This window comes from Copadichromis virginalis, linkage group LG18 (assembly GCF_057382275.1).
Source record: "Copadichromis virginalis isolate Kocher_CV1m ecotype Utaka linkage group LG18, C_Virginalis_male_GT1.1, whole genome shotgun sequence".
NCBI classification, from domain to species: Eukaryota; Metazoa; Chordata; class Actinopteri; order Cichliformes; family Cichlidae; genus Copadichromis; species Copadichromis virginalis.
In genome coordinates, this window is record NC_140635.1 from 36,535,925 (window position 1) to 36,558,960 (window position 23,036).

General features: G+C 41.8%; 3 protein-coding genes across 7 annotated transcripts in view; 1 reads left to right on the top strand and 2 right to left on the bottom strand.

Moving 5' to 3' along the window:
* Window positions 1–23,036, bottom strand: part of coa1 (cytochrome C oxidase assembly factor 1) — a 67,550-nt gene that overhangs the window by 27,573 nt on the left and 16,941 nt on the right. For 2 of the 5 annotated variants that reach the window (XM_085437901.1, XM_085437897.1), the window contains exon 2: window positions 4,050–4,198. The exons of 1 other annotated variant lie outside the window; for it this stretch is intronic. Coding sequence is in view for 1 of the 4 variants with exons in the window: in XM_085437896.1 (XP_085294022.1) it covers window positions 2,284–2,350 (67 nt within the window). In the remaining 3 variants the exon portion in view is untranslated. Of the gene's footprint in view, window positions 1–2,283; window positions 2,356–4,037; window positions 4,199–23,036 lie in introns of those variants that run through there. 2 more of the 5 variants (XM_085437898.1, XM_085437896.1) reach the window with 2 other exon arrangements.
* Window positions 134–21,527, top strand: blvra (biliverdin reductase A). The gene is made up of 7 exons (XM_085437895.1): window positions 134–276; window positions 13,687–13,806; window positions 15,008–15,127; window positions 16,324–16,421; window positions 17,708–17,815; window positions 19,616–19,784; window positions 20,204–21,527. The coding sequence occupies exons 2-7, from the start codon at window positions 13,688–13,690 to the stop codon at window positions 20,457–20,459; spliced, it is 870 nt and encodes a 289-aa protein (XP_085294021.1). The 5' UTR covers window positions 134–276; window position 13,687; the 3' UTR covers window positions 20,460–21,527.
* Window positions 533–1,761, bottom strand: LOC146688434 (uncharacterized). Its single transcript, XM_085437903.1, has 3 exons — window positions 1,387–1,761; window positions 1,183–1,300; window positions 533–1,051 (listed from the first exon to the last, which is right to left on the bottom strand). Exons 1-3 carry the CDS (start codon window positions 1,492–1,494, stop codon window positions 891–893), a joined length of 387 nt encoding a protein of 128 aa, XP_085294029.1. The 5' UTR covers window positions 1,495–1,761; the 3' UTR covers window positions 533–890.

Here is a 23,036-nt window from a genome sequence, read left to right on the forward strand (position 1 = left end):
CCAACAATAGTCTAAAAAAATGCAGCCATTCAACATATAATGTGTAGCTCTGTGTAGCGTCCTATTGCACGTGTACCAAATATAACTCCGCTTGAACAAAACAAGCGCACCTAAAGCAGGGCGGGGCTTTCAGCAGCTACGTCACAGTCGGTGCTGCTCGCTTACTCGCTGCGAAGTGTTGTTATGTCAGGTCGGTATATGTAACTTGTACGTAAGCAGCACTTCGGTAATAGCTGCAGTTTTTGTGGGAATCACAGAGGACATAAAGAAATTCAGGTAAGAGACAAACATGATGTAGTTTGTTTTGTAGCAATGACGCTGAATGATTGTCGGACCATCACCGGCGGCGCTGACAGAATATTTCGCGCTCTGCCGGTGATGGTCCGACAAAAAGTGATCTCCGGTGTTTCAGTGCGGTGTGTGTAATATCTTTCCTTATTAAGTGTGCCTATGTAATGGCACACTTATTACTAGTGATGGGCAGATGAAGCCCCATGAAGCACTGAAGCTTTTCATCCAATTGGTTCACCCCAACGCGAAGCTTCATGAAGCTTCATTTGCTCTAGCAGGACACCTACTGGACGTAAAAATAATAGCTGGCATGAATTTGAAGAGTGTGGCATTTTGCACACAGCCTGTAAATGTCAACAACAAAAGGAGTGTGTAAAACATGTATATTGTAGTGATGGCAGTATACTGTGTATATTTATAGTGGCAGTATGGGAAATGATTATTTGGAAATGCTTGAAATGGAAATGATCATTTACTGTGAGGTGAGGTGTGGTTGGGGTGTGGACAGTAGTTGTGCTTTTGTAACGTTGAGGTATGGACAGCTACACACTGAGGCTTTGAGCCTCAGTCCTGCCTGTTCACATTTTATTCTGTAAAAACTAAATTTTCACTGCTTTTATGGCCTTTTTAGTGGGGAGAACATAGCTGGGATTTAATGATTTAACAAATCTTTTGAATCCTTTGTCCTCCACAATGCTAAATGGCTGTGAGTCCTCAATCACCATGCTGACCAGGTCTTCATCTATTTGAGATTGTTCTCCTGAGGAAAGACAATAAAGACAAAGCACAAATATAAATATCACACACGTAACTTATAACAGTTGTATAATATTGTTATATCATTTAGTAACATTACTGCATGCTATATTATCATGGCATTTGATGGCTCACCTGGTCTTGCTCCACGATCGGTGTCCCCCTTATTCTCATGCAAAGCTCTGTAGTGCCTAAGCATGGATGAGGTGTTGCTGTTATATCCCAGCTCCCTGGCACATAGCAAACACTTCACCTTGTACAAATGTCAAGACAGCTCAACATAAATTGTATTGCACCATCAGTATCATGAAAATACATCTTCTGTAGAAATTTACATACCTTGTTGGGAGGAATAAGATCAAAATGTTCCCACACAGGGGAGGACATCCTCCTCTTCTTAGCTGGCTCCATTCTCTCCTGACTTTCCTCACTCTCATAAACCTCCATACGGTCTCCAAACTCTCACTAACAACTCTCCATCAAACACCCACATTTTTGAATGAAGTCTGAGGGGTTTATATCGCTGTCATATCTCGCGGCAAAGTTCGAACCACTTCATGAACCAGTCACGTGGTACAGCCGGGCAGCGAGGCTTCGGACGTCATCATTTTCAGCTCCTCCCATAAATGAAGCAAGCCTCGATACGCGCTTCGCGGAAACGCCCCCTCCATTACTCGACACACGCTCCGAAGCCTCGATACAGAACGTCCCATCACTACTTATTACTATTCGACAGATTTATTATTCTTATTATTATTTTTCTTCCGCCTGAAATTATGAGACGACCCCACGACTCTTGGTAGGGATTCGTCGCACAGTTTTCCCCAAATTCCCAAAAAAAGACCCCATTTTCCCCCATCCATTTCGATGGGGATGGGCCCGAAAAAAGGCGCCAACACAGACCACTTTGAAGGCCTACCGCTCGGCCATACTTTGTCGTACTTTAAACGGGTCACAAGATTTTGGACTTTTATTGTCCAAATCCTCGTTGCGATATCTTTTACGGTTGTTTCACAAGAGCAGTTTAAGTTTTAGGAAGATTTAGATTTTCACGGAATGTTCGCCCCACTGTCAACTGCCAAAAAACCAGAGTGTGGAGAATAATTTAAAAAATTTGTCTTTCTCGTCCTGTCCCACCCAAACTGTTTGCCCTACATCAATAATTTATACATCAAAACTAGTATTAATAAATAATCTACATTGAAAGGGGTTATTTGATAAAAATAAAGAAATGACCTGCTTTGAAAGTATCTTCATCGCTCCGCGTAATTGTAGTGCTCTGTGTTTTATAACCCATATACATCACGTTACTGCCCTCTGCTGCCCTCTGCTGATCTCTCCTGTAAAAGACATTTTTAATGTTAATGAGCATTTTACATTCACAAATAAAGGATAAAAAGGGAACTGGAGCTATTACCTCATAACAGAAATGATCTTTCTGGCTTGACGTCATTCAAGAGAGATATGTTTGACATATGTTTTACAGATTATAGACCAACACGTCACAACTGCTAAATGCTGACAATCTGTTTGCGGCACAACTTTTTTGAATTTTCTGGGGAAGTTGAGCACAGGTTAAACCGATAGTAACCGTGCTCGTTTTTTAAATGCTGATGCCTCAAGTTATTGTCACCAGTTACCTAACAGGGTTACATCACAGGCATGTAGTCTAACCATTGCTTGGTCATTTATGCGCCTTCTTAAAGAAGCATGCTGAACTGAGCTCGCTTGAGATTCACTTCAGAAGCAAACACATTCAAAATCGTTTAGAGGCCTGTACCACGAAGATGAGTTTTGGCATATTCAGGTAACTTCAGGGTTAACACTGAGTTTTCTCTGCTGCAAAGGTGGTTCACTCTTCCCAGAGTACATCCCCATGGCCACTATGCTTACCAATTCTGACGTCATCATGACACCATCTTTGTGTCATGCGACAGCTGCACCGAAGTGCCTGTGACACCAGATATCTATGTTCCAGTCGATTCTCTTATTTAAAATATCAATATTTTAGTAATTTGGGGTAAATTCATTTAGTTTGTCATTAACAGGAACACAGTGGAGAGTACATGTATTTTTGGGATCGTCTAAAGGGGCCAATATTACCTGCTTTGCTCACCGTTTGTTGTTCATCATTTACACCTGCTGTTAAGGGGCAAGAAGCTGCTGCAGTATTCTCCTAAATGACAGGTCTCGCCACTTGGACAATATTGCGTCATATGCAAACTGTTTCAACACTTGGACACACTCTCTGAGCTTGCAGGATTCTCATGAAAATGGTGGTTATTAAAATCCTGCTCCTTTTAAATAATCAGGCCCCATCTTAACTTAATGACCCTGTAGTACCATATCACCCTATTAGAGCACTTTGCTCTCACACTGCAGGCTCACTGCTGGGGGCTTCCCATGATGCATTCAGTATTTCCTTTTCAGTCACATTCTTCACTCACTATGTGTTAACAGACCTCTCTGCATTGAATCGTACCTGTTATTAATCTCTGTCTCTCCTCCACTGCATGTCTTTATCCTGTCTTCCTCCCCTCGCCCCGCAGATGGCCCCGCCCCTCCCTGAGCCTGTTTCTTCCTGTTAAAAGGGAGTTTTTCCTTCCCACTGTCACCAAAGTGCTTGCTCATAGGGGTCATATGATAGTTGGGTTTTCTCTATATGCATTATTGTAGGGTAAATGGCCTGTATTTGTATAGCGTTTTACTAGTCCCTAAGGACCCCAAAGCACTTTACACATTCAGTCATGCACCCATTCACACACTAAGGTCTACCTTATAATATAAAGCGCCTTGAGGCGACTGTTTATTGGGATTTGGTGCTGTGTAAATAAAATTGAATTGAAAATTGAAAATCCAGGCTGGTATCGATGATACTGATCTGATACTGATACTTTGTACAAAAAAGTAATGTGTGGAAACTCAAAAGCAAAAGTAATGTATTTCAAATTATTCTTTCATAAAGAATACAAGACATCTTACTTACTTACTTAGTTACTTACTTAGTTCCTCCTACGCCGAGCGGCGCATCGGGCAGCTAGTGATCTCCATCGATGTCGGTCAGCAGCGACTGCTTCAGCTTCGTCCCAGGCAATGTCGACAGTTCTCAGGTCGTCCATAAATACAAGACATCAGACTTCTTGTTCTAATTCTTTAATTAGGAAGAATTATCAAACAAAAAATTAAAAACACCTGAAAAGTCAATGCCTACATAGAAAAATATTCAGTTAGTGATCATGTGACTGAAAATAATAATATAGCTGAGAAACATTTTATAGACACATGTTATTATCTATCTTATTAAATATTTTTTGAGTTGAATTTCCATTATCTTGTATTTATTATAAAGGTTTTGCAATGTGGGCAACATGGTGGCATGGTGGTTATTAGGGCTGGGCCATATCATACCGTTCACCGCTATAATGTTGGGCAACGATAACAAATTGAAATATGGCGATAAAATATGGGTAAAATGCACATGCGCAGTGCCTTTGTTTTCATATGCACATGGCGGAAAAAGTATGGCGGCCACGGAGAATGAGAAGAGTGAAAGTGGATCGTTGAATGAAACGAATGAACCTGAACTGGTTTGTAAAAATGCTGCAGCTTCACTGGTGTGGAACTGGTTTAGCTTTCGTCCGTCAGATACACAACAAAGCACTATTTTTGGTAGCGCATGCTAGCGGGCCGTCGTTATTACCGTGTTGTTTGGAAAATACGGCGCACTTAAAATCAATCCTTTGATTTGTCTGAAAGTCGACAGAGCACCTTATAATCCCGTGTGCCTTATGTATGAACTCTGGTTGTGTTTACTGACCTCGAGACGATTTTATGTGCACGGCGCTCGAAAATCTGTCAAATGCTTTAGTACGACTTTGCTAAGCTACGAAGCCGGTTGTCGTTAGCAACCACGACGGTTAAACAATGGCGTGGCTCCACCGTCCGCTTATTAATATATTGACCTTTCACAATAAAGCTCAAGATCCTGTTGAGACTTTTAAAAATAAACGAAATCCCGTGAAAGAGTATTCAGAGTGTTTACAGATGAGAAGCATAAAAGAGGCATCAGGTGCTAAAAAATAAACCTTAGACTCAAACTTTAGAACAGGCTTTTCCCCGCAGCACGCCGTGTAATAAATACTCACAAAGAAAACGGCGCCGTTACAACTTATGTCTAAAAATGTATCGTTTCATGCATCGGTTAAAAGTCTCAACTCCAGGTACACAGCGCCCAGCTGAAAACACTTCACGCAAGTCGAGCTGCCCGAGATTCACAGAATTTACAGAAAATGTAAAATTTTTGTGATTTATATCGTTATCGGGACGATAGATGTCTTATATCAGGATATGAGATTTTGGTCATATCGCACAGCCCTTTGTTGATTCATGGTTTTCTTCAGTTTTTGTTCTACTGCAGAATATTTTTAAGGTTATCTGCTATAAAAAGCCAGGCCAGAAAAATCTCCTTCATGTTTTTTTCTGTTTTATCCTCAGTTACTTTGACACTGTCTGAGTCAGACCTGAATTGAATCAATAATAGAAATCAGTGTTGATACCCAGCCCTAGTCAGCAGCCTAGGCCTGACAGAAGTGGATGCAGCTGTGGGTAATGAGAAAAGATGAAAAGAACGATTGATAACTTTTTCGTTAAGGCCTGAACCATCTGAAATTCATAGCCAGCTCTGACATGGAGCCATCAACCTCTCAGGTTATGTCTAACACCGGTCCGGAGACGGCATCCCATAATGAGCCACACACGATTGACTCTGAGCCAGAGCCCACTGAAAGTAAAAGGGGGACGTGTATACATTTCAAAGAGAGTGGTTTGACCAGTTTCCCTGGCTAAGATACAGTAAAGCTGACCACCTGATGCACTGCGTTTACTGTGATGAGTGTGGAAAGACCACAAGCGGCAATACTGCATTTGTGACTGCTGCTTAGGGCTGGGCGATATAGCCTAAAATTCATATCGCGATATAATTTGAAGCACGTGCGGTAACTGTCATGGTCCTGGGTCGGTGACCCAGTGCTTTTAGTTTATTATCATTTTCTAGTTTATGATGATGATGATTATTGTTTGAGTTCTATGTGTTATATTCGGTCTGCCTTTGAGTCTGCGTCTGTGTCTCTGTCTGTCTATGGTGTCAACCCGTCTGTTTGTGAATCTGTCTGTTTAGTTCTGTGTCTTGTTTGGTTCCCCGTGTTTGAGTTTCCTGCTTTATTGTGAAGGTCTCTGTCTGATGTGAGTGTGTTCAGTTTACATTTCCCCTGTCCCGTCAGCTCCGATTCCTCCCAGCTGTGTTGCCCTCCTGTCTCTCATCCTCTGATTACTGGTGTGTGTATTTAAGCCCTGTGTGTTCTCCTCCCTGTTGCCGGTTCGTCTGTGTTCCTCCGTGTCAGTCTGTGTTCCTCGGTGGCCTGCTCGTCGTCTGCCTCTCATCCTCTTGTCGTATGCTCCCAGGTCTGTTATTTTAGTTCTCCCAGTTTAGATGTTTTCAGTTATTTGTCATGCCCCCACTGCTTGTTTGCCACTACACCTTGTAAATAAACTTCACTAGCGTTTTCATCCACTGCTTGCATCTTGGGTCCTCCTTCCTCCACACCACACGGCTCGCCTTCCCAGCCGCGACAGTAACGATATATATCACGATATATTCTTCTGTATAACGTATTTTCCACACTATAAAGACTTAAAATCCTTTAATTTTCTCAAAAATCGAGAGTGTGATTTATGTATGAATTCTGGTTGTGCTTACTGACCTCGAACCGATTTTGGCTGCAGAAATCTGTTAAAAAATGTTTTAGTACAACTTTGGTAAGCTGCACTGCTTGATGGATTGTCAGAGCATTACGGCTGCCGTAGTGAGGAGCTTCGCGGAGTAATCTGGGTCCAAAACTCCGTCCGTTTCAGGTCCCAAAGTCAAACGAATACTAAGAGTTAAAAACGGTCTAAATTCTTTCATCATCAGCGTTGCTGCTTTACCAGGTGTAACAATTAAGTTTAACATCCAGGCATCCATGAAAACAGAATTTATTAAATTTCACGGAGTTAGAAGTTAACAGGAAGTTAGCTCGCTAGTTTACACCTAAACATGACATACTATGTTCTGACTGAGAGATTTTTGAAGCTAATTCAAACGTACAGCTCTGCTATCACTTCCTCTTTTTTTTTTCTTTTTTTTTTTTGCCTGTCCCGTTTGGCTCTTTTGCCATCAGAATTGTTGTCTAAAGGCAAAGAAAGATGCCCAACGGATTTACTTTACCAAATTGACCATCCCAGTCTTGCCGTAATGGTCCATTTGATTCACCTTTTATTGTTTATTTTATTTTCACTTACTGAATACGGGACAGACTTGACTGGAGGAAAGAAGGGGAGAAAGAAAGAGGGAAAGAGAAAGAGCTGAGAAGAGGGACGGGGAGAAGGGCAAAAAACAAAAACCAACAGAATGGGCAGAAAGGAAAAAGAAAAAAAAATGCATATATCAATCACCTGGGGCCCGTTCTTCGTACCTCGCTAAGTAAGTTAGCTGGATTTGATTGTTGACGATTTTGCGTGATCCTGGATCGTTCGGTTCCCCGAAGCTCATCCGGGACTTGCTGTCGTAGCAACAGAGCTGTAAGCGTAAACCTGCTCGGGAGCAGGTTTACTTTATGTAAACAGGATTAGATCGCGGCCACGCAGGTATGTCCGCTTCATTTATACGAAAGCAACAGCGATATTCCACCACTGTTTCACCATAAATAAATATTATCAATGTAACTAAAGATAATGCAGCACTGGATCCTTTTATTGATTACACACAGATACATACAGGTCATTTCCTAAAAAAAGGAAATGTACTATTAACATTGTCTGTGAAGGTTCTCAGTCATCCAGGTCATCGTAGTCAAAGGAGCTTGCAAAGAAAAGCGTCTGGACTTCTTTAAGTTGCTTGAAGACGTTTCACCTCTCATCCGAGAAGCTTCTTCAGTTCTAAGGTCAAATGGTGGAGAGTCCCAGATATAAACCTAGTGGGAGTGACCCCCCACAGAGGGACAAAAGGACCCCCTGATGATCCTCTAATCGCCTGAGCCAAGGTGGGAAACTGGGCGTGGGTCCCAATCAGCCAGAGTTTCGGGTGTGTTCATTGTGAAACCTGGCCCCACCTTATCATGCGAATTCCTGAGGTCAGATGGCCCAGGATGTGAGTGGGCGTTAAGGCGTCTGGGAAGGGATCTCAAAACTGGATTATAGATGGCAGAGAGTTGGTGTCGTAAACCCCGCCTCTGTTCAAAGATGGTCGCTCACAGTGGACATAGATGGCTTCTTTCACTCCTCTTTCAAACCATCTGTCCTCTCTGTCCAAAATGTGAACATTGGCATCCTCGAAAGAGTGACCTTTGACCTTTAGATGCAGATGGACCGCTGAGTCTTGTCCTGTGGAGGTGGCTCTTCTGTGTTGTGCCATGCGCTTGTGAAGTGGCTGTTTGGTCTCTCCAATGTAGAGGTCTGAGCATTCCTCGCTGCACTGTACAGCATACACCACATTGTTAAGTTTGTGTTTTGGAGTTTTGTCTTTCGGGTGAACCAGTTTCTGTCTGAGCGTGTTGCTGGGTCTGAAATACACTGGGATGTCATGCTTGGAGAAAACTTTTACTTGTTCCCATGTTCTAGTGGGTCCTGTTGTGGCTCTAATGTGAAAGGGGATATAATATAACATAATATAATATAATGTAATGTAATATATTATTGGATAATATAGTGTAATATAATAAATCTACCCACTAGAACATGGGAACAAGTAAAAGTGGAATACAAGAATATTCTACAGAATGGTAATATTTATCACTTATATTGCTTGTCGTCTCTTGGAAAGAGACCCTGAAATAATCTGTTAGTTTGTTCATAACAGCAACCAAGAAAGGGCAGAGCAAAAAAAAGACAGGTGGTGGTCCTGCACCCCCTCGTCAACAAGTTGGTTAAGTGAATAATACCCTCACGGGAAAATCGATGTCTCTCTATGAGCACACTGTCGCGCTGAGCTAAAGGATCCTGTCTATCCTGCAATATATGCTGGATTCTGAGGACTCTCCTTATCAATCTTGCACCTTCCACAATGGGCTGCTCGCGTATACGGACAGGACATGGCTGCGACAGGCTTCCCAAATCCACCTTCGCTTTTATAGCCGTGGTCTCCCATCTTGATTACACGAAGTAATTTACAATTACTACTCTGAAATATGAATTACATCTGTAATAATCACATACATGTAATAGAATGTTAATAGTTAATTTCCCTTTTTTAGGAAATGACCTGTATGTATCTGTGTGACATCAATAAAAGGATCAAGTGCTGCATTATCTTTAGTTACATTGATAATATTTATTTATGGTGAAACGGTGGAATATCGCTGTTGCTTTCGTATAAATGAAGCGGACATACCTGCGTGGCCGCGATCTAATCCTGTTTACATAAAGTAAACCTGCTCCCGAGCAGGTTTACGCTTACGGCTCTGTTGCTATGACAGCAAGTCCCGGATGAGCTTCGGGGAACCGAACGATCCAAGATCACGCGAAATCGTCAACAATCAAATCCAGCTAACTTACTTAGCGAGGTACGAAGAACGGGCCCCTGGTATATAATGTTGTGCTACGTGATTGCTAGCGACACAGCTATGTTAGCATAACATTAGCACAGTGAAGCTGGAGGATGAACGCCAACCTTTTTTCCACTTGAGAAAAGTTAACGTGAGGGATTCTGGTGGTCAGGGACAAATGCAATCGCATAGCAGGATGCTATACACGGGCCAAACTTCAGTCAGGAGAACAACTGAGATTATTCATCCACAATACGAGGTTAGTCATTAATATACTGAAACAACGTGGGAATAGAACAGCTGCGAGATTTTTTTCCCCCAGAAATCTCTCAGTCAGAACATGCTATATCATGCTTAGGTAACTAGCGAATCTAGCGAGCTAACGTCTAACTCCGTTAAATGTAATAAATTCTGTTTTCATGGATGCCTGGATGTTAAACATCATAGTTATACCTGGTAGAGCAGCAACGCTGATCATTTTATTAAAGATGGAAGAATTTAGACCGTTTTCAACTCTCAGTGATGTTCGTTTCACTTCGGGACCTTAAAGGACGGAGTTTAGGACCCAGATTACTCCCAGATTTACGAGCACCTTAGTCCGACAAATACGGCAATAACGACGGCCCGCTTGCATGTTCTACAAAAAAATGTGCTTTGTTGTGTATCTGACGGACAAACACCAAACCAGTTAAGTTGCACCATTTTTACAAACTAATTCTGGTTCATCCGTTTCACTCAACAATCTGCTTTCCCCATTCTCATTCTCCGTTACCGCCGTGCTTTTTCGGCACTTCGCATGCGCGTTTTACCCATATTCTATCGCGATATTTCATTTTCTTATCGTTGCCTAGTATTGTACCGGTATTACCGTGAACGGTATAATATGGCCCAGCCCTAGTTGCTTGAAGACGTTTCACCTCTCATTCAAGAAGCTTCTTCAGTTCTAAGGTCAAATGGTGGAGAGTCCCAGATTTAAACCTAGTGGGAGTGACATATGTCTGTGAAGGTTCTCAGTCATCCAGGTCATCGTAGTCAAAGGAGCTTGCAAAGAAAAGCGTCTGGACTTCTTTAAGTTGCTTGAAGACGTTTCACCTCTCATCCGAGAAGCTTCTTCAGTTCTAAGGTCAAATGGTGGAGAGTCCCAGATATAAACCTAGTGGGAGTTTCCCCCCACAGAGGGACAAAAGGACCCCCTGATGATCCTCTAATCGCCTGAGCCAAGGTGGGAAACTGGGCGTGGGTCCCAATCAGCCAGAGTTTCGGGTGTGTTCATTATGAAACCTGGCCCCACCTTATCATGCGAATTCCTGAGGTCAGATGGCCCAGGATGTGAGTGGGCGTTAAGGCGTCTGGGAAGGGATCTCAAAACTGGATAGAGCTGGGCGATATGAGATTTTTTCATATCACGATATGTTTTTTTCATTTCAGGCGATAACGATATCTATCACGATATAAGCCAAATAACTATATTTGTAAGATTTAAATGTGCCGTTGCTCACAAGTAAAATGTGAAATAATCAGCAGCTTGTTTTTATTTAAATATTTATTTCCCATAATAAGTTCAACAGGGTAGATGTACTTAAGGAACATGAGACTTTTTCAGATAAAGGCAAATATTGCAAACTACACAAAAGGCAGCCGCTAAAGCGTTTAAGTTTCAAAATAGAACAAACAAAACAGACTAAATTGTCAATTCCACTTAGAAACAAAATATTAATTCTAAAAATAAATCTTAGTTTGTTTTACAGAAGAACAGACAAAAATGACTAACTTTTGTCAATATCAAATAAACTGAGAACTAAAAGGAAATTCTCAATCTCTCCTTGTTGTATAGCTTAGCTTTTCAAACAGTTTTAACAGTTACTTTAGTCTGACAAAAGCCGAATGAAGAATTAGCGCTTCCAGTCAGAGACTGAGGCTACGTCCACACGTACACGGGTATTTTTGAAAACGGAGATTTTCCGTTTTCGTTTTAAAAAATAATCCCGTCCACACATAAAGGCAGAAATGAAGGAAAACGCTGCTATGAACATGCCAAAGCAGCAGGTGGAGCTAGATTCCTAACCGTGCCGAAATGTTGGCCAATCAGAAGTCTAGAAGCCTCGGTGGAAAAAGTAAACAAAGCTGGGGCATAGAAGCAGAACAGAGTCGTATGTGTGGACGGACAGTAACTGTGTGTATATGTAAGCATTTAAACACTGCAGAGAGTACAATTAACAGTAACAGTATTGTAGAAATTCATTTCACCGAAACAATAACGTGGCGCACAGTGTGACGCATGCACCAGTTTATTGTATTTCCAGACTTGCTTTCGGCACATTTACAGTGCAGCTACTCTGTTTTTGTCAGACTTGAAATAGCCGAAATACCTTCACACTACGGAACTTCTATGGCTCTTCCGTTCGACAATCTCTCCGGCGTTGGAACCATCATCTGGTTTTTCTTCGGTCACGCTCGGTTGATTTTTCTAGTCGGCACACTCATTTCCTCCATTACGCGCTGGCTCCATTACCCGCTGGCTGCTTCCCAAACAAACACACGTGCAGCTTGGCACTTGTGCTGTACGTAACAAGTCACGTGACGTGACGCTGCGGCTGTGATTGGTTCGGCTCTGCGCTACTTAATTTGGATTGGCTGACCTTTTTTTTTCTTTCTTTTTTTTTTAAGAGGACAAGAGCAGCGAGGTCTATCGCGATAGCTTAATTTCTCTATCGAGTAAAAGTTATATCGCGATACATATCGTTATCGTTCTATCGCCCAGCTCTAAAACTGGATTATAGATGGCAGAGAGTTGGTGTCGTAAACCCCCGCCTCTGTTCAAAGATGGTCGCTCACAGTGGACATAGATGCTTCTTTCACTCCTCTTTCAAACCATCTGTCCTCTCTGTCCAAAATGTGAACATTGGCATCCTCGAAAGAGTGACCTTTATCCTTAAGATGCAGATGGACTGCTGAGTCTTGTCCTGTGGAGGTGGCTCTTCTGTGTTGTGCCATGCGCTTGTGAAGTGGCTGTTTGGTCTCTCCAATGTAGAGGTCTGAGCATTCCTCGCTGCACTGTACAGCATACACCACATTGTTAAGTTTGGAAATAAACACTTATGGATATATGTGATGTCTTGATGAATCGAGCAGGTATTTGAAGTTTACGCAGCACCATTCTCACATGAATCATCTTCAAAGGTTTATTGTGTGACCCAGAAAGAGTAATATTTCAAAGTCTGCCACTCTGCGTTCCTCTGCCACTGCCTCGTTTGAGTTTTGGACGAAATGGATTCTGGGATATTTCATTTCGTCATTTTGAGCTGATTGGAGACAAAAACAGCCAATCAGATTTTTTTTGCATCCAAGTCTGTGATTGGCTGGTTTTGTCTCACAAATATAACGGTGTACAGAAAGAGTTGAGCGCGCACGGGCTGAAATGTTGAGAGCGCGAGCGACACATTGCGAGCGAGCGCAAGTGCAAAAACTGAGCGAGAGGGGCTGCTGTTGTGTGTGTGTGTGGATAATAGCAAACACTGAAATACAGTTTTTGCACGCAGGAATGAATTTTGTTCACTCAAATTCAGCTTTTCTTCGCTCAAAATAATTTTCTCCTCAAAATGCAACACTTGCACCTGCAAGTTTTTTTTACGTGCGCTCAGAATAGTGGCACAAAAATAACGCCATACAACAGTGCAACCGTGACAACAAGTTAGTCTAGAGCTCTGACAGGTGTACTGCAGTCTTTATGCTTAGAGCCTAACCTACTCTCAAACAGGTTAAGTTCCAGATTAGAGATCAAGAAGTATGACATCATCACCCATTCACCAATCAGTTTTCCAGAAAATGGCATCACCATTCCTGGAAGATCCCATCAGACCTCCACAGAGTCCAAGGTTTAAAAATTAGGGGCTGGCTAAGAAACAAGCACTGATACAAAGCAAGTCTGTTTAAAAAGGAGGAGATTTGGAGATTGTGTGTTTTGGATGAGAATGAAACATGAAACTGTTCATTATAGTTGTTCATATATTGTTTACATTATATTTGTTACATCCTGCACACAACCTAACCTTTTCTCACGCAGCATGCTTGGAGCAGTGGTGATTGGCATTGGCACAGCTGGTTGTGTTAGGATCAGAGACATGCTGGTGCCACTACGTGGCAGTCCTGCAGAGAAACTCGCTGTCAAAGGATTTATATCCAGGTAACACACACATGCTGATGCAGCTCATTAATGATATGAGATATAGTGTATGTGGTCTTTGTCAAGCAAAATTATTGTCATAAATCGTTAGCTCATGATGAGTCCAGAGGTGAATGAAAATAAAGCTAACTGATGGATGTCACAACATTGCAAGGGCAGCAGTGTAAGCAGAGACAAGTTGTCCTTATTCCTACCCAGGTCCTCCAGCTCTTCCAGGGGTGCACTGAGTAGTTCCCAAGGGCAGCTGAGATATCTAATCTCTCTAATTAATCTGTCCTGGGTTCTTCCATGAAGACCTCTTCAAAACAGGAGGCATCCTAGTCATCATGCAGAGGAATAGTAAAACTACAGTGAGCCCTTAACCAAAGCACGTGGATAGAATGTAGGTCGATTGGTAAACCAGCAGATTTGTTTTCAGACTCAGCTCTGCACCAATCGATGTCAGTCTTCTCACTTGTGAGACCCTGAGAAATTCCTTCCCTTGGAGTAGCTACTCCCCTCCAATCAACGGGCACTCTGCCACTTTTTTTTTTTTTACAGAGGACCATCGCCTCAGACTTGGAGGTGCTGGTTTTCATTTGAGTTGCTTCCAGCTGGGCTGTTAACCACTCTAGCTGAATGTTATCATCTGATCAAGCCAAAAGAAACAAATCATCTGCAGAAAGCAGAGGCCACCCTGAGGCCATCAAACCAGAGATTCTCCATCGGAGCAGTCACAGATACAGTAGAACACTTCTTCCACCTCTTCAGTTGCCGAACTGTTTCCCAGGATTGGAACAGGTTCCAGCCCCATTCCAGGGTCTGGTTTCAGAACCCCCAAGCTGTGACGAGGTGAAGTCAGCTGTTTCCAGCTGGTATCTCTCAACCTCACACACTAATTCATGCTCCTTCCAAACTGGAGGCCATGACTTGCCATGTACCCATAAAAAGTCACAGTACACTACAGTGTTCACTGTCCCGTCCAACTCCATGAATTCAGGTGTGTAAAGTCAAGCACCCAGGGTTGCAGACTGTGTTTACGAACAGTTTGTAAGACTGTTAGTGAATTAAAGTTCATAGCGTTGTAATGTAAAGCTGTTATGTTGACAATCGGTGTATATTTTCATTTTTGTTGTTTGTGAATCTTCAGTCTCATCGGATGTTGTCTTAACTGTGACTACTGTATTCTTCCTTTTGCTTCTTTTGCTTTGGTTTACCAAAGGAGAAGCCTGGAGCCTCAGCAGGGAGTGAGTCGGATCTCACTGGAGGAGGCTTTGGGTAGAGACGACGTTCATGTGGCGTTCATCTGTACTGAGAACATGTCACACGAGGACAATGTCAGGTAAATGTCTGTGCAACTACAAAATGTTGTAGAAAAAATGTACAGGGGGTTGGGAATACTTAGATTACAAACGTGAAAGAGGTTAAACATCAGATTTAAGGAAATATGCTGAGTCATTTTTCCTGGAGTGGAAACCGCGCAATTTTTTTTCACTGAATCAGTAGCCAGACTGCATCTAGACTTAGTAACACATTGTTTTTCCCTTCATCGGGAGCAGCGCTGGGCTCTCCAAATCACAGCCAAACAGGATCCCACATTCGTGATTTTTAGTTCACAAACACTTGTTGTAATGACTAACTACTCCTGACATTTTGGAGATGTTTGCTCTTTATACAGTAAAGTTACAGCGGGATACAAATAACATCAGGCTGATCCTGCCACGATTTGTTCCCCCGGTTCAAATCACAGACAGACAGGATCCTACAGCTGTTTATGTTTTTGAACCTATTTCGCAGAGGAATTGAAAAATGTATTGATTGCAATGTTGAATATTATTACACAGGAAAAAACAACTACAGTAAAATAATGACACCGTGACGCCTCTGCCTTTGTAAATGGAGGGACAGTAACTGCGTGTAAAACCTGCAGACAGTCAGATTAACAGTATTTTGTCTCTATCTGCCATGCTGCAATTCATCTCATGTAAACAATAATGTGGCCACAGCGTGACGTGATAAAAGGCACATACCTTTGATGTTGTGTTACAAACTCCACACGTAAAGGCAAAAAATAAGTTTTAAAAAATCTCAGTTTTCTGTGATTTGAAACACGTTTACGTGGACGAAAGGTCCAAACACACAGAAACAGCTGCGTTTTTAAAAAAACCTGTGTGGGTGTTAACGCAGTGTAAAAGAGTTAGTAGTTTATTTTATTAATTTATTGCTGTTTACTTGCATTTGCTTAATTGTTTACTAAATGTTTGAGGTGTGAAATAAACCGCAGTGGAGCAAAATATGGGCGTGTGCGGTTGGAGGATGTGTTTGTGCGGGGGGGTCTAAACAAACGTTCAAATATGCCTAAGCGCTCATGTAAAATGTAATTACATATCTAATTTTGTCCCCAATAGTGCTCTATTATCTGACAGGAGTCTTTTTCTCCCATCGTAGAAAACATTTGTAACAAAATTCTGAATGTTTACGTGACCTACTACTTATTCTTGTTGCCTTCATTTTGACCAAGAACTCGTGTCTCATTAGGATGTTTCTGCAGGCACAGAAGCATGTCTGTGTTGAGTATCCTATGACCATGAGCTACAAGGCTGCGGTGGAGCTTTGGGACTTAGCTGAAGAAAAAGGTGATCATTTATGATTGTGTGCTACCATGCACTTTCCCTTTGCACGTCAAACGCTGAGTTCGGAGAAATGCTGTCAAACAGATAATTAAAAAGTGAAGCAATTCAGCTGTAACATCTCAGAGTAATGGAAGTTCCTTTTATTAAGTACAGTGTTGTCATCACTACTGCTGTGAGAACAGCATGAACATTTACCCCTGATGGTTCTGCAAGTGATCACTAATTCATAATAGCATTTGGATCGGTTGTTTTGCAGAAACACAGTTTGATGATACTGTGGGAAATGACTTTTTGTTTTATTTAAGAAAAATAGTAGCTCATTTTGGATTTGATTGCAGCAACGCTTCACTTGTGTCAAGATGGGGAAACAAAGGCTAAAAAATATTTCTTATACTAAAAGAAACAGCTGAAGGAACATTTTGCGACAAATTAGGTTCATTGGCAACAGGTCAGTAATATGATTGGCTGTAGAAAGAGCATGTTAGAGAGCCAGAGTAATATTATGGGCAGAGAGTCACTAATCTGCAAAAAACCGAGTCTACAAAAGTTGTGGAACAATGTTAGAATAATGTTCTTCTGTTATGGACCACACAGACTAGATGTCTCCAACTACAGCAAATGATATTAATGATATATTAGATTCCAAGAATCTGGAGGAATGTCTGTGTGCATGGGCACAGAAAGGCTGAATGCCCCTCAGGGGGAGCTGCATTAAAAACAGACATGATTCTGTCATGGAAATGACAGCATGGATTTAGGAACGCATCCAGAAATAATTGTCTTTTAACACAGTTAGCAGGTTAAAGCTGCAAAGAAGAAGCCATCAGAAATCTGCTGTGGGCCAAACCTCTGAAGCCGAATCAAAATTTGAAATTCCTTCCCCAAAATATAAAGACGAGAGGGATCATCATGGAGGTGCATCAGACAGGAACAGACTTCAGAGGCTTTAGGGCAACATGTTTCTTCCAGGTTATACTCAGGGAGGGTCTTTGCATACCTGAGTAAGACAACAACATTTGGCACACGAGGAAATGAGATGCTACGCAGTGGCTGGCATCTTTTTGAGACACGTTGTCTTCAAATCCAAGTTGAGCTAATATTTTCACAACATTTTTCATAAATGGTAAATTTCCTCTGTTTAAACATTTGATGTTTTCTGTATTCTGCTGAGAATAAAATACGGGCACACATGATTGCATCGCCTGTTTGCATTTTGTGTAGCATGCCTTCTTTTTTTGTTTGTAAAAGTTTGAATCCTCTGATTCTCAGCAACTGTGTCTGTTTGTCAGGAGTGATTCTGCATGAAGAACACATTGAGCTGCTGACAGAGGAATACAAACAGCTGAAGAGAGAGGTAGAGGGGAAAACCTTGCAAGAAGGTACTCTTCATTTTACTGGTAAGAGACAGAAGCTAAAGAGTGTCTTTTTAAATAACCCTTGGGTTAGAGCTGGGCGATATATCGAGTTTTTAAAAAATATCGATATATTTTTATACTAGATATAAGATCTGACAATATCCTTTATATCGATATAGTCTATGTTACGTTATAATTAAACTTGCGGAGCCGCAAGTTTGCCTCTCTTTCGTCCACTTTCGTCTTTACGCAACGTTACTCGGCCTCGTCTCTCCTTCACTGAACACAACTCCCCCTCCTCCCCCATCGCTTCACCTGCAGGAAGCAACAAGATGGACACGGCAAATCTCCTTTAACGAGTTACTGCGCATACCGTGCATGGGGCTGGACGGCGTCAACGTGTTAGCTAGCTAACCACGCTAACGAGCTAACCACGCTAACCACGCTAACGCCATGCAGCCCAGAGGTGCTGCACGGACTAAAATCCTTTCATTTTCTCAAAAGTTGACAGTGCGCCTTATGTATGAATTCTGGTTGTGCTTGATGGCCGCGAACCGATTTTATGTGGAACACGGCACTCAGCAATCTGTCAAAAATGTTTTAGTACGACTTTGGTAAGCTACGGAGCTGCACCGCTTGATGGATTGTCGGAGGATTACGGCTGAGCCTCGCGGAGTGATACGTACTGTGCTTCAACGTAATAGTACCCTACTGTGTATAAGGACCATAAATGGCACCTGTTAAGAGACGTGGTTGCGAAGCGGATTACAAACTCCAGGCTGTCAGTCACGCAGTAGAAGTTGGGAACAGAGCAGCTGTGAAATCTGTCTTTGTTATTGTGCTCGGCGTCTTTTAGTTTACATTTTGACTGCACAATTGTGAGCTCTTTGTTTAGCACAAAAACAACCTTGTTTTCTTTTATTTATGGAGCATTATTATTTAATAAATGCTCATAATTTATTTTTGAGTAAATTTTATGTACATCTGCTCTATGTTAATAAAAGTGCCTGTGTGACATCTAGGACACAGCTTTGACTAAGAACTCTCTTCTTGTTCTTACTTTATGGCTTTAAAAAAATATATCGAGATATATATCTTATATCGCCATCCAGCTAAAAAATATCAAGATATGAATTTTGGGTCATATCGCCCAGCCCTACCTTGGGTTTAAAATCTGATCACGTTTCCACCAGCAGAACGTTACCCAGGGAAGGGAATATTCTGAGGATCTGCAAAGGATGAACTAGGCCCTCGTTTACAGTCCCTGCATGCGAGGCAGAAGCACAATGACCAGTGAAAACCAGATGAATATGAAAACTCTAAATATGCTTGTATGTGTATCTGTGTATAATATTCTGTGCAGCACCTGTAGTGTTTAAAGAAAATTGTTGGTGTAGTTACCGCCTGTGATTTAAATAGTGAATTGTGTATCCTGTTTGTGTATAGCAGCCTGCAGACGTTTGTTTGCGACAGCACACGTCTCCTGAGCAATCCCAGCACATTCTTCTTCGGCGAGTTAAAGCATAGGAGTGGTGTGTGCTGTTACTCAGTAAGACTAAGTTCAGAGGTAGTAACGTTGAGCTTGGTATTTTTCAGAAACAATTGTTATTCTATACAAACAGAAATATAGAAATTTATGCTTTCTAAAGAAAACTCGTATCTTTAGAAATGCTATCCTTTGCAATCTTAGAAACAGTATTAGGGGAATTTTTGACAAAAATTTGATGTGAGGTCTAATAATTCAGTCATCTGTACGATGCTTTAAACACACAACAGTTCTCATCAACTCTAATTCAAACTTCAGGAAACTCTTAGTAATGTACGTGCTGTAATTTCTTCAAGGTGGAGCTTTAAAGCCTGGATTTGGTTTCCCATCATTCAGCGGCATCGCCCGCCTTACTTGGTTGGTTGAGTTGTTTGGTGAGCTCTCAGTATCTGCAGCAACACTGGAGGAGGACCCTGCTAACAGCTACAGCAAGATGACTGCAAAGCTGCTAACATCTGACAACAGGTACGGAGGATAGATCCATCTGAATGAAGAACAAGAGGAGGACTATACCCTAAGTGAAAATAGGACATCTTATCCCACATGTCAGCACACAAGACTGGGGGCTAGGGCCAACATCAGAGCAGGGTTGGACCAAACAGACTAACTAAACCCCAAACAACAGGAATGTACATGTGGATAATATTTCAAAAATCATAGCCAAAAGTCTGTTTGAAACATCACTCTTTTCTGTTGTCAGTTGTGCAGTACATGCGTCATAACTTCATTTCACCTAACTGGAATAAATAAAAGTATTTTTAAAGTCAGAAAGCCATTGGAGTAGCCACTGAGTGAGAATATGTCCCAGTCGTTTGGTTGTCATGACGAAAGGACAGATGAGAGGCGTAAATGACGTGTAATCATTTCATCTTATGTCCATCCAGATCTCTGACATGGATTGAGGAACGGCAACCAGGCCTCCCCCGAGCAAAAAACATCAACTTTCAGTTTGATTCAGGGCCTCTGACTCAGATTCCTCCGGCACCAAGAGGGACCGTGGGCCTTTTTATGCAAGACCTGATCCATTTCTCTGCTAAGCTGGCAGGCCAAGTGAGTCCTGAAGAGCTCCAGAGAGAGAGAGTCAGGGTCCTACACTGCCTGGAACTGGCAGGCAAAATACAAGAGCTTTGCCAAGGTTAAAGGGAAACTCCTTGATCTCATTGGATGATAGTTACATTTATACCCCTGTTTCAAAAAACATTTGGGATGCTGTGTGGAATGTAAATAAAATGCAGTGATTTGAAAGTCACATATATTTATAGGCTACGTCCACACGTACACGGGTATTTTTGAAAACGGAGATTTTCTGTTTTCGTTTTAAAAAATAATCCCGTCCACACGTAAAGGCAGAAATGAAGGAAAACGCTGCTATGAACATGCCAAAGCAACAGGTGGCGATATATTCCTAACCTGTAGAAATGTTGGCCAATCAGAAGTCTAGAAGCCTCGGTGGGAAATAGTAAACAAGGCTGGGGCATAGAAGCAGAACCGAGTCGTATGTGTGGAGGGACAGTAACTGTTTGTGTGTATGTAAGCATTTAAACACTGCAGAGAGTACAAGTAACAGTAACAGTATTGTAGAAATTCATTTCACCGAAACAATTACGTGGCGCACAGTGTGACGTCAAAAATGGCGCACACCTTTGACGCTGCGTTTTCTGCGTTTTCTCTGTTTTTTTTCGTCCACACGTAAATGCAAAAACTGAGTTTTCAAAACTATCCACCCTGGCCGGAGTTTTTAAAAATCTCCGTTTTTAGTGACCGAAAACGCCGTTTACGTGTGGACGAAAGGTGCAAACGCATAGAAAAATCTGCGTTTTCAAAAATACCCGGGTACGTGTGGACGTAGCCTCAGTTTATTCACAATAAAACAACAACCTTCATAAATATCTGGGAAGTGAGGAATGCTGCGTTTGTAGCAGAGGAATGTCGTCCCATTGTTGTGTGATAGAGAATTCAAAGAACTCTTCTTTTGAACTGAGCGCTGACAACAACCTGGATGTCCACGTGCCATCCATGTTTCCCAAAAACAGTTGCTTTAATCGTTTGGCTTTTTCTTTGCATGACATAATTTTAAACTGCATTTATGGATGACATTATTGACTTGCAAGCTTATTCCAGTTGGACTTTCTACGTGGGGACATCCCAGTTGTTTTCGGGAAGTCAACAGGATGGTGATGTACACTAATAAAGTAAATATTAAACCACCTTAAAGTCTGACTTCATTGTAGATCAATATTGGTAGGAGAGGATGGCTCGCAATGACAGACTTCCTCCAGACTTTGACGAATGAAAGCTGAAAGAATGAAGGTGCTTTCTGGATACGAGTCACAGCTCAACAAAGATAAGCAAGCAACTGGTGTTTTCATGGTTTCCAATTGGATGAGAGAAACAGTGGGGGAAACACTGGTTGATGACTTGAACAAGGACCCTGGTACGAACACATTACTCACGAATCTTGACAGTTTGTTTCTTGAAGAAAAAGACCAGACCTATGATGTTTCTTGCCTTGAGAAGATAACGACAGACCCCAGTGTAACTGTGACAAGCTCTACCATGGACTTTGAACAATGATACAGTCACACGTGGACGTACACGATGGAGCTTCCCAATGCAGTCTTGGCTTTTAAATCATTAGATGCTGCATGTTTGGATGCTAAAGTCTTTACAGCATGTTCAGATCTGACTTTTACATTTATGAAGTCGACTCTAAAAAGGATATTTGGAAGAAAATCAGAGGCTGTCTCAAGTAGGTGAATTAACCAAGAAATGGTAAATATCCCATAGCAAAAGTGACAGAAAGGCTAGCCACTGGCACAAAGGGATCAGGAAGAAACTCACTGTTTGGCTGCAGTACTAAATGTGCAGTTTATCCGTCTGTTTTTCACTGGGTTAAAGACTGTCCACAAAGGTGAGCAAGTCAAGATAACTGACACAGATAAAGGTGAAGAGTGTAATCCACCGTCTGTAACCAAAGAGTGCTTTGGGATGCAGTTACTGACATTGCCTGCACGCAAATTATGTGTGGGAAAAACAGTGGGTACAAAACTACATCACTGAGCAAAGCCAGAAAGAACTGAGTGCACTGAAGAAAACAATACAGTATGAAGTACAGTATATTATTCGTATTGTATTCTAATTTTTGCTATACAACTTTTGCACTGTCCACTTCCTGCTGTGACAAAACCAATTTCCCACATGCGGGACTAATAAAGGTGATCTTATCTTAGAAACACCCAACTGAAAACTGGTGTATTCAACAATAAAGGTGAAAATTACAGCAGAAATTGGTCTTAAGACCTTCTTTTCCAGAGCCTGAAACACAGCAGACACATTTGTTAATCCAAGTGACAAAGTGTCTAAACGGAGTATTAAAGGCCGTCTGAGACTCGCTGCCCTCCTGGATGCAGAGATGAGGCTTTTATTTTTCTTTTCTATGTTAGGAAGTTCCAATAATTATGAACATTCAGTCACATATGAATACAATTCTCTTCATGTTTAATTCAGTTTATGCAGTTTTATCATTAGCCCATTCTCACATGAACACCCACTGGGTCCTCTACCAGAGGCCTGGGGTCTTGGGGGTCCTTCAAGGTATCTTTGGTTCTCCAAGGACTACGCTTGTTCTGACTTTATAATTTACACTGGCTTATACAGTTTTATAAACTGCCCTAGAGCTCCCTCTGGTGGCTGCTTTGTAATATTCTTTTGATTACT

Coding starts and splice junctions, on each gene's coding strand:
- LOC146688434 (XM_085437903.1), bottom strand. CDS start 1,494: ATGGAGGTTTATGAGAGTGAGGAAAGTCAGGAGAGAATGGAGCCAGCT. Junction 1,301..1,386: donor ATCTTATTCCTCCCAACAAG/GTATGTAAATTT, acceptor CATTTGTACAAG/GTGAAGTGTTTGCTATGTGC. Junction 1,052..1,182: donor CGATCGTGGAGCAAGACCAG/GTGAGCCATCAA, acceptor GTCTTTCCTCAG/GAGAACAATCTCAAATAGAT.
- blvra (XM_085437895.1), top strand. CDS start 13,688: ATGCTTGGAGCAGTGGTGATTGGCATTGGCACAGCTGGTTGTGTTAGG. Junction 16,422..17,707: donor GGACTTAGCTGAAGAAAAAG/GTGATCATTTAT, acceptor TCTGTTTGTCAG/GAGTGATTCTGCATGAAGAA. Junction 19,785..20,203: donor CTGCTAACATCTGACAACAG/GTACGGAGGATA, acceptor ATGTCCATCCAG/ATCTCTGACATGGATTGAGG.